The sequence below is a fragment of the Pocillopora damicornis genome, chromosome 1 (genome assembly GCF_964200805.1).
Source record: "Pocillopora damicornis chromosome 1, jaPocDami1.2, whole genome shotgun sequence".
Classification (NCBI taxonomy): domain Eukaryota; kingdom Metazoa; phylum Cnidaria; class Anthozoa; order Scleractinia; family Pocilloporidae; genus Pocillopora; species Pocillopora damicornis.
In genome coordinates, this window is record NC_142670.1 from 39,444,182 (window position 1) to 39,455,398 (window position 11,217).

At 37.1% G+C, this 11,217-nt stretch overlaps 4 protein-coding genes across 4 annotated transcripts in view; 1 reads left to right on the forward strand and 3 right to left on the reverse strand.

Moving 5' to 3' along the window:
- Positions 1-2,005, reverse strand: part of LOC149053804 (uncharacterized) — a 5,218-nt gene extending 3,213 nt beyond the window's left edge. The window contains exons 1-2 of the mRNA XM_089183699.1: positions 1,975-2,005; positions 102-637 (exon numbers count right to left, since the gene is read on the reverse strand). Of these exons, the coding sequence (XP_089039825.1) occupies positions 102-637; positions 1,975-2,005 (567 nt within the window). The remainder of the gene's footprint in view (positions 1-101; positions 638-1,974) is intronic.
- LOC113671115 (neurochondrin) overlaps positions 1-11,217 on the forward strand; it is a 143,474-nt gene that overhangs the window by 114,177 nt on the left and 18,080 nt on the right. The gene's annotated exons all lie outside the window — the stretch shown is intronic.
- Positions 2,984-4,951, reverse strand: LOC149053805 (uncharacterized). The gene is made up of 2 exons (XM_089195876.1): positions 4,789-4,951; positions 2,984-4,216 (listed from the first exon to the last, which is right to left on the reverse strand). The coding sequence occupies exons 1-2, from the start codon at positions 4,796-4,798 to the stop codon at positions 3,153-3,155; spliced, it is 1,074 nt and encodes a 357-aa protein (XP_089052002.1). The 5' UTR covers positions 4,799-4,951; the 3' UTR covers positions 2,984-3,152.
- LOC149053806 (uncharacterized) lies at positions 9,299-11,062 on the reverse strand. Its single transcript, XM_089195948.1, has 2 exons — positions 10,855-11,062; positions 9,299-10,674 (listed from the first exon to the last, which is right to left on the reverse strand). The coding sequence occupies exons 1-2, from the start codon at positions 11,021-11,023 to the stop codon at positions 10,541-10,543; spliced, it is 303 nt and encodes a 100-aa protein (XP_089052074.1). The 5' UTR covers positions 11,024-11,062; the 3' UTR covers positions 9,299-10,540.

The following is an 11,217-nucleotide window of genomic DNA, read 5'->3' on the forward strand; positions in this document are numbered from 1 at the left end:
TCGTTGATACGGGGGTTCTTGGAATTTCAAGCGTGAGCGAAAAAAGATAATAATAAATAAAATACGAAAAAAGGTGAAAACTACAAAAGTGTTACACTTACTGTAAGAGCCTTGGGCAAGCGTCTCGACTTTTTTTCCCGCCCTTTTTGGCTTTGGTTGATGTTCTCTTCGATCCTCTGTTCGAGGCGCTGGTTGAACTCTTCCTGTTTCTGTATAAATGATTTAAGGTGGTCAAGAATTTCCACCGTTACTTGACCTCCTTGTACACTTTCATCGGCGTTCACGTCCAGCAATGGCGCGAGAACACGATTGATTCGGCCACCCTCGTTTGTGGGCCTTGTTGGAACTATCGGTGTACTAGCGCTCGATTGTGAGTTTATCGATGCAGCTGTCGATTGTAAGGGTTGCGGGGTGGTTGTAGCTGAGGAGCCACTAGGAGATGCTGATGAACTTGAAGCCGAAGGAGGCGTTCTTGATACGTTTGAACCGCCACCATTCGATGTTGAGGACGACCTTGACCTTTCAGGCGTTTTTCCGTTGGCATTCCTCATACCCGATGTCTCCTCCACTCGACGTCTGCTTTCTCTGTCTGCTTTCTCTGTCTGGGCGCTTTCTGGCCATGGAAAATAAACTGGTACTTATCGTAACGAATAAAGAACGGATCGATCGAGCGGCAAGAATAAGTCTCTCAAATACGAAGGAAGAGATGAAAATGGCGCTCAAAGTTTGAATGCGTAATGCGTGGTGAGTATTTGTATATGTTTTCTTATATTATAAAATGGGTTGTTGTTGTTAATTTCGATTTTTATCTTCTTTGACAGTTCATAATTGTCTTCAGAATATCGACAATCAAAACCATGAGACATTTACAACGTCGTCAAAATATAGTTATGTATCGTTTACCCAAGTGGATTTTTAATGGTCTCTAATTTTCATTTATCGTAGATACGTGGAATTGATTTGATAGAAACGGTAGCAGGATTTAGTGTCTTAGATTTTTTATGTCCAATTGATGGTAAAATCCGAGCGTTGATATGTACATGTGGTGAAGAATTTACACATCGGCTAAACGTAATTGATGTGGATGATGATGATGATGACCACATAGTTTTGAGTGTTTCAAAAATTAGGAGGTATACCAATTCTCGTTCTCAATTTCAATTTCTCTTAGATGAACATCTTCGATTTGGCAGCTACGTATGATTATCCCGTAGTAAAATGGCATTTAACTTCACCTAAAACGTGCTCAATTTCAATTTCTCTTAGATAACTGTCTTCGATTTGGCAGCTACATATGCTTACACTGTAGTAGAATGGTGTTTATACCCCACCTCACCTAAAAAACGTCTAAAGAAATGTACAAACGTAGAAATGTGTTTATGTGGAAAGAGGTTTACACATCGTATAGTATTAAATCGCATTAGAATGTCGCTTTCTATAAAAATAATAGAAATAAAGAGATAATATTTATTTTTCGATTTTTTATTAGAACGATCTTGAAGAAATTTGCAGATTACGACGTATTCGTATTTATGATTTGTTATCAACTATCTATCTAAATAGATATACACATTTATTAACATGTGGGATACCTAGAATAATATTAATTCCAAGAACAAGAACTAAATATTGAAGATTGGTTTTCAGTGGGCGTTTGGTGCCTGGTCAAAACGCGTGTGGAATCCTTTGATAACGTGGGAAGATCGTGATATTCAATTATTTGACATTGATGTTAAACCTTATGCGTATCATTTTCATTTCATTTTTTTGGCTCCTACCTTATCGTTGAGAGTTACTAATATACCATATAGAAAAAAAGATTTTAACTGGCAAAGAGTTACTCCGCTTGAATCGGTATTTACAGTCGATGATTTTTATTAATTTTCAGTTTCGATCTAAAGAGTGGAGATAGTTTAGACCACAACGACGCGTTTTATTAAATGCTGTTCCGCGCACATTTTCTTTTATTTATACTTTTAACACTGAAGATGATATGATTGTCCATCCCGTATTACGCCAAAAAAGGAAAAAATTTTCATGCTGTTATTGTATTGCAACATTTAATAAGTCACATTCAGACCATGTTCATTTAGTAGTTGAAGGATGTACGAGTTCTTATTGTGTTTTTTAATCTTTTATTTTAGTTTCGTTTTTTTGGATGGTTAAACGTTGGAAATCAGAGTAATACGTTGTTGTTACGTTTAATTGCAAATAGAAAATTTAATTTTAAGTACGATTTTGTAGATGATTTTAGGTTTTTTGCTAAACCTGTAGAAAGAAGCAACAGAAAAACTTTAACTTTTATTAAACAAGTTGAATTTGTAAATGATGATAACCATGTACATACCTACTATCATATGATGTAATAAAACACATTATTGTTTTGATTTTATTTTAGTTTCGTTATCGTGTGTGGAATCGAAATGTATGGTGTCCGTTGCGATCTTATGGAATGACTTATTGCGGTCAAACTATGTTCTTTCCCAAAGATAATATTTTATATATTCGTTTTATGCATAAAAACACAGGAAACTTATTTAAAAGTCGTAAACAACCTGGATACATTGGACTTCTTTATAATAAAATATCAAATTCTAGTGTAATACACACTGTACCAGTTATAAAAAAAGAAATAGATCAATTAATAATACAAGGTCACATTTTTTGATTTTTATAGTTTCGATTCCATTCGTGGGGAAAACACATGTTTGGACTATTGATTGATGCAAACGAGAGGAGCTTTTCTTCTTTATTATTTAAGTTTTATTTTCCGACCAATCATTCTGTTCACAATATTCAAATGAAACGAAGAAGTTCTGATATAAAGCGAATATTTGGTATTTGTTTTAAAGCAGTAGATGATAATATAACAAACGATTTTATACATCCTACTACATTAACTGATTCGATATATTGCGACGTGTGTCAATCGGATGATTAATTTTTTCTAGTTACATGAGAATCTACTCATTTACAATGTAGTTTAGATACTAAATGAGCGAGACTAATTTTTCTAACAGTAACATGAATAATAGTAAATGGAATAGTTTCAAGAAAGTTTAATATGAAATTCAAAAATTAAGTGCTATAAAAGTTTTTGTGATATCTAAAAGTTTTAGTGTTTGTATCTCATAGCATGAATTATTAGTAACTTAAATAGTTACTAGAGATTGGTTTGTTACAAAGGAAAATGCAACAAAACATGTTAAATGGCAATTTTTTTCAATGTCCACAAGTTTTCGCGTTTGCGTGTCAAAGCATACTTTAACTGTGTCTAGGTTTAAGACAGCCTCTGTGATTTCCTCCTCTGTTGTTTCATTTGCAATTAAGTGACAAATTGAAAACAACTTTGGCATTGCTTCTTGATAAACCTGTAGCTGAAGCTTCTGCAGTGGTTGTTTGGAGTTTTGGATATGGATCTTGAGTGTCCACTTTACACTGCAGCTGGTTGCCTTTTGTGTTACTTTGCAGTTATCGCAGACTGCAATTTTTCCCTTGATTGTAACTTTTTTTGAACATGAACAACAACAGTTGTATTTGGTGACACTGCTTATTCCTAGTATTTCTCCAATGGTTTCTGTTGTTGTTGAGATGTCACTGACTTCAGGTAATGTTTGTTTGAAGGGTTCAGCGTCCTTGATGGTGTATAAAGTATCTTGTTTTGGTGTGTTCAAGTATCTTTGATTCTGAGATACTTTCATTCTCAAGTTGTTGAAGAAATAGGTGGACTGTGGTGTGACGCTGTCAACATGCTCACCCCAGAAAATAACTTTTATGTAACCAGATGGATCAACTATATAGCCTTCCTGTTTTTTGACAGGAGAATCTTGGATGACTATAGTTTTGGTCGCACTTAGATGTGATATCTTTCCTTTTATTGACACTAGCTGTTGTGGTGCTACTTTTGACAAGGATGCAATTGATGTGACATCATCTTGTGCTTTGTATGGAAAATCAGCTGTTGTTGAAGTGATGGTTGTGTTCCTGTTTATTACTACATCACTTCGTCCATACTTATTGCTGATGTTAAAATTTGAAATTTTAACCGGTGATCTTTGTGCGGCCATTGCATCAAGAGTTTCCTTCTTTTCAGTTGCAAAGCATACACTGGCAATGAGATCTTTCTCTGTCTGAAGGTGGCAGTTAAAGTAGCTTGTTGGTCCAGATTTTTTTACTGGTGAGACATTATGCACAAAGCAAGTTATGTCTTGTTTTTCTGTAGGAGGAGGTAAAAAGATATTTAGATTAATGTAATAAATTTGGCATGGATGGGATTACTGCATAAGGTAGCTTGTGTTATTTGAAAAAAACATGTGTAAATATTAGTCTCCTTGTTTCATGTACTGTAAATCCTCTATTAAGCCCACAGGGGGCTTATTGTTTTAAGGCGCATTGGGGGGGGGGGCTAAATAGAAAGGAAGGGCTTAATAGAAGGGGAAGTGTTAAAATTTAGCAAAACAAGAGCAGTTCACCACTCATTAATTACTGTAATTAAGATTATTTTTAGTACAAATAACAGTGATATTTTGGCCAAAGTTCGCCACCAACATGCAAGAGGTGTGGGAAAAATAAATTGTATCATATAACTACATGAGAACATTAAAGGGTGACAAAAGTGATAGGAAACAGTGTACATCTAATACCTAGATGTTCAAAATAATATGTTTTATTAATGAGAGCATATAGAGCAGGTAAGGTTATAAAATGATTTTAAAACAAGAAGCATTAGTTTAATAGAAGAAAGGAACGTATAACCATAATATTTAAGTATGACCGGGAGATACATACCTGAAGCCATATTAGATCTCTGTCTTGTCTGTTGAAAAAAAAAATAAAAAAAGGATGTATACAGATGTTTTAGGAGGGTGTTTAAAATACCTTTAAACCCTAGTTAATACAACACTCTGAAACATTACATGGAACTTTGCTTTAAATGTAGTTGGAAAGTGAACTATTTATAACCATAAAAAAAAATCATTTATGCATGCATGTGTTGAAGGCCGTATAATCAATTTATTCTAATTAATCAATTTTGGGTGCTGTACTGTTGTGAGTGACTTTGTTCGCATCACTCAACTTGGGATCAATTTATATTTGCTAGATTATATAGCCTGCTTTCTTCTTCAAGTCTATATTTTAAATTAGTGGATTTCTTAAGACTCTTAAGTCTTTCAAAAGTCATTGGTTCAATAATACAAGATGAAAGTGTTTTCACTCTGCTTATAGCTACATATGAAATGCCTGCAGTAGTTTCAGTCTGACCAATGTCAATCCATGCTTTTGGCAGTGTTAACCCTTGGCTCTTGTGTATTGTGATTGCCCAAGCAAGTTTGAGAGGCAACTGTTGTCTCTCATGTAAACCATCTAGTGTCTGTGAGGTTATTGTTATTGGGCATATAGGCACACATCGTGGAATGCTATCACTGATAGATGGACCTCTATACTCATTAAATTTTACTATGACAGTGACAGGCAAGTCTGGTGGTTGCTGGTTGTTTGCATAAATGAAATCTTCAACCGTTCCAGTTGCACCGTTACAAAGTCCAACATCTATCCATAGGTTCATGGTAAGCATTACATGTGCACCTTTTGCAAGGAAAATGGTCGGTTGTAAACCTGACATGTCATCTGAACTTGCTTTCTTAGCTATATCACTAGAGTGACGTGCAGTGATGCAGGCTATTGGCTGATGAAGTTCTGATAACTGTTCAAAGTTATAATTAGCAACTTCTTCATTGCTGAAATAGAGCCTAGTGGCATCTTGAAACTCATTCACGTTCAATGCTATGGAAGGCTGTCTTGCCAAAAGAAGTTTCCAATCTTGCTCATTAGAATCTCCTGTGCGAAGGCGTATGAGTAAATCTCTAAACTGAGCTTGCTGTTGATTTAAGCCTTGAACCCTCTGGTTTACTGACAGTTTTACAACATTGCCAAACATGTGATAAGCTAAATAGCCTTGTTCACCTGTAGAACTGGAGGGTCTCGAATGATATAATGGCTTATCTGCCACTGGAGGCAATTGAGCTGGGTCACCAACTAATATCATGGATTTACCACCAAATACTTCGTCATTTTTGCCTGTTGCTTGTCGGCAGCGTCTATCAATCCAGCCAAACAATGTTTGTCCTAGCATAGAGTATTCATCAATTAGGATATAACTGATATCTTTCAGCTTGGTTTGTAATGTGACAAGCCCTTGTCCTGTTAATTCTTTGTTATGTCTTGGGCCAACAGGCAATTTTAATAGTGAATGGATTTTACATCCGTTTATGTTAAATGAAGCTTTGCCAGTTGTGGCAGTCACTGCACAAGAGTGTTGGAGCAGGTTTCGGATGGCATTAATGTGGTAACTTTTCCCTGTACCGGCAACTCCAAGTATAATAAGAAGCAATGGATCTTTAGGGCAGGCTTGTTCAGAATGTGCTTTCACCATATTGTAGGCATGTCTTTGCATGTCACTGAATGTATTAACATCAATATTTTGTTGTTGCAAACCAAAGGTAGAATCCAAAGTATCTTTCTTAGTTTTTATCCAGGATGGCATTTCCTGTATTAAGTGATTTGCATACTTAATCTTGTCATTTTGCCAGTCATAATCAGGCTGAGAGGTTTGTTGTGTTATATTATCTTGGTTAACAAAATACCCAGGTATGAGATCTGCTAAATCCATCCACTCTTCACGCTGTGGAAGCTCTTCTGAAGAGTGCTCTATATTTGGTTCCTCTTCTGTGTTATTCTGTACACTTTGTAGTTTTTCATACCAGTCAGGAACATGCTCTTCAGCATATGGTGTTTGTAGAAATTCCTTCCATTTTGTGATGTATATTTCATCAGTGCCTTCCTGACAATCCTAGGCATTGTCTTGTGTAGTATGCCAAGGTTTGTGCTTAAGTAACTGATATTTGCAATAAAGTCCAAAATTTGGACCTTTTGAATTGGAAGAAAATACTGGAAAAACTCTGGGAATCATGTTATGAGGCTGAACTGTTAGTTTGTTGTTGACAAGTTTGTATTTTGTTGCAAAATGAATGAAATTAAGAGCCATTATATCTGGGATGGTTTGAATATATTTTTCCCTTTTAGCGTAAGTATCAAGCAATGAGTCATTGGTTACAGTATCTCCATCATTTGTTATAGTTTTGATTCTACGTGAACCATTTAGACTAATAGGTACCACATTAAATGATGAGCTGACAAGTTTCAGTGACATGAGATGATGCATAGTCTCTTGTGCAGAGAAGTCACGTTGGCCAAGTGACTTCATTATCACTTTTTTTATCAATTTTGTAGGGTTGCTATAGTTGTTGCAATTACGGATTGTGTTGTCATAGCAACAGCATACTTTTGTAAAGAGTTTAACCTGGAATAACTTCAACAGAATTCATCAAAAAGAAAAAAGGCTCGATAGGTTTGTAGAGCAGCCTTTCATATGTAACTGAGCCAAATTTGGCAGAAAATGGATAAAAGCAAATGAAAAAAGTCTAGGGGGGCAGCTAAAAACTCCGTAAAAATGCCTTTTTGAGAAAAATGCTGTTTAAAAATTTCAAAAGCAAAATCAGTGGTGAAACATCCATTAACCCCTAGGGGACTGAGGGGGTGGGGGTTTTTTGACTCAATTGGTGACATGACATTACTAATTAGGCCACCAAATTTTTTTAATATGGCAGAAAACAATGAAACTAACATTTTTAGAAAGAGATTTTGCACTTTCATTTGGTGCAATGAACTAATACATGTGTCTTACAGAAAAAATATGAAAAATCCAGAAAGGTAATAAAACAGATTTTTTCCCCAACCGTCTTCAAATTAGAGAACAGAACTGAAGTGAAAACTTTGTCAACACAATAACTGTACACAATATCAAGTTCTATATACACAGAAGACTTTTCCTAGCACAAAATAAAACACTACTGTTCTTCTTTTAACCATATTTAGTTGCAAACTTGATGTCAGTCAGTAGTCTCAAAATCATTTTAGTGTTCACTTGAATCAACCTTAAACCTCGATAAGTAAATTAATGTTTTGATCAAAGGAAACATAAAATCATCTTGATCTCCTTTGAAGTGGTCTGCCTGGACCATTTCTTGGTCTGCCATGACTGTCTTTGAGTCTCTTGGGAACATTTCTACTGGGGTCATCGAAAAGATAACTCTGCAGTGTGTGGTAGCGCTCAAAGCAAGGTGCTGGACACATACGCACTTGGCAAACCGAGCACTCATAGACTGTTTCCACTCGTTGAATATGTATTTTACAGTTTCTGTGAGTATCAGTTGCCACAGGATGGTGAAACTGCTGGCGGTCAAAGCGGACATCCTGTACTGCTACATTGCCTCCAGAAAAGTTGTTCCGTGGAAAAGAATTTCCTCCTATCAGTTCCCGCACAAGATTCTCTTTGAATTTGACAAGGGTGACTCTAGGATGGCCAGCTCTTCTATACATGATGTGGGCATTCAACACAGCAACTTCAAGCATATGAAAGAAAATTTTGTAATACCAAATATTTCCTTTCATAAGCCTGCAGCAAGTTGCTATGCGTTGATCACCCAAATCAACTCCTCCCATATGGGAGTTGTACAGGTTAATCAACTGTGGCTGTGCAATGTTCTGCCTTTGCCATTGTCCTCGTGTTTTCACCCTTCTCTCTATCTGTCCAATTCCCAAACCCTCAGGGAGAGTTGAGAGTAAATGTACCAGCTTTCGGTCCTTCCATGTCACACAGATGAGGTTGCCACTTTGACGGAAAAGCGATTCTCCCCTGACAAGGCTTTTGACCTGCTCGCATTGCTGGTCAACAATGTCCTGAGGTAGGTACTTTCTATTTCCCCTCACTGTTCCACAGGCTCTAATTTTCTTTTTTTCCAGTTCTAGAAAGAGAGGTACACTGGTATACCAGTTGTCAACAAACAATTTGTAACCTTTGTTAAAATAAGGCTCTGTTAGCTTTAGAACAACTCGCTTAGCCAAATCCTTGCTTGCTGCTGGACCCTCTTTTCCAGTGTAAATAGAAGTACCAAGTACATAGCCAGATGCTGAATCTGCTGAATCTGCAAAAGCTAGCGTACTCACGATTTATTTCTTGGTTCGATTTTGCTATTACACTCCAATTAACTCTCTCTCACAACTCTCACAAAAAAAACACATCACGTCTCCTTGTAAGCACGTGGAACAGCACCATATATGGGGCGATAAGACACGTGCTGCATACATGCGGTTTGGTTATGTAATAGATAAACGAAATCACTTATGTTTAAGATTAATAAATGTAACGTACAGTTTCCAACAGAACCTTATGCTAAAACCATGATAAAATGGTCCCAGATTCAGCGTGAACGAGGCAAAGAAAACTACAAGCGGAGGCGCAGCAGTGGCAATTTTGCATTGTCACTCTATGACCAACTGTTTTTATTTATGATCAGACTAAGGTTGGGATTGCTGGAGACAGACTTAGGAGTAAGATTCAATATTAGCACAAGTACTGTCAGCAGAATCATTTTAACTTGGGCAAATTTTCTGTATACAATGCTTGGCCAAGTGCCAATTTGGTCCACAACTGCTCAGACAAAAAATAGTATGCCTCAGTGCTTCAAAACCACATACCCTAAAACAAGGGTTATCCTAGACTGCACTGAGATCAAAGTCCAAAGGCCTAGCTCTAAGGTTCTGAACTCAGAATTTTACTCTGCATACAAGTCGCATACCACCCTTAAATGCCTCGTGGGAATAGCTCCTCATGGTGCATAACATTTGTAAGTTCTTTATATCAGGGAAGTATATCAGACAAAGAGATAACAAGGCGTAGTGGAATTTTGTCACTTATCGAAGAAGGAAACGAGGTCATGACAGATAAGGGTTTTCTGATTCAAGATTTATTACAACCCCAAAAAGCTACATTGACAATCCCTCCTTTCCTGTCTAAGACAAAGTCTTTGCAGTTCACCTCAAAAGAAGTAACAGAAACACAACAAATTGCCCGCCTCCGTATTCACGTCGAGCGAGCAATCAGACGAATCAAAGAATACCAAATTTTTGAAAAAGTTTTGCCACTTTCGTTGGCTGGTTCAGTAAACCAAATATGGACAATTTGCTGCCTTCTTACAAACTTTAGAGGGCCACCATATTGAAACTATAACTTGCCTGTTAGTATTGTGTAGCTCCATTACATTTCCTTACCCCCCCCCCAAGAAGATTTTTCTTACCCCCCCCCCCCCCATCTCCCAGCATCTGGAAATGCAATTAACCTTCAAATGTTTCTTTAATGTTTTCCTGCTGTCCTTTGAGGAACGTGCCATGTTTGTGGTAGACTTGTTTTTGACATGGCAGGAGGTACACTTTTTAAGCCCAGTTTTCTATAATGCTCAAGGAGGTAAACCAGCCCTATTGCATGGTTACAGAGCCCTGCACCTGCTTCACAGTTGCAGGAGGTACTGGTTATTTTAACTTCGGGAGTCCTTGATATCTCAACGTAAAGAAAATTAAATGGATAAATATCTGCTGTGAATGTGTGTGTATGTTTTAAGAATTAACTCGTATGAAAATTACATCAAGCAAAGTTCGAGCTGAGACAAAACTTAAGTATTATAAATAAGCTTACCTGTAACCTCCATGGCTCTTCATTTTTTCTCTGTGATTTGTAGCTTCGAACTCTAACAATTACTTCTGTATCCTGAGTTTTTACTGAAAGCAAAGTGCGTATATGGAAGTTTAATACACTATAGATTTTGCAAAAGAGATTTCGAATGGCGAATCGTGCAATAAACGAAAAAAAAGCACCATCTAAGATGCTTAAAGAAGCATGCGTAGCGTGAAATCACACCAGTGTTGCAGTTAAATTTGAGACTGAAAGGAAACTTTTACCTTCGACATCGAAGATATACCCTTCGCAGAAGTTACTATAACCACGAGTTACCACCTTCTTCGGGACTTCTCCATCGGTCTCAAGCCATGTCTCGATAAAAGAGGCGTCAAAAAACGGAACATTGCGGAGAGATTTCGACCACGCAGCAGAAAATCCACCTTCAGCCATATTGGCTAAACAAGCATGTCATCCAGGATGCCCGTCCAGTCTCGTTTTGGTGCGGCCCTCGATCCAAGATGGCGGTGCGTGATATTGGAGTATTGAGAGCGCCGAAAAGGAATGCAAGCTGTTATCTCATACCACCAAACACTCCAAAGATTTTGCTATCGTCATAAAGAGTGGACTTTCAGTCGATATGTTAA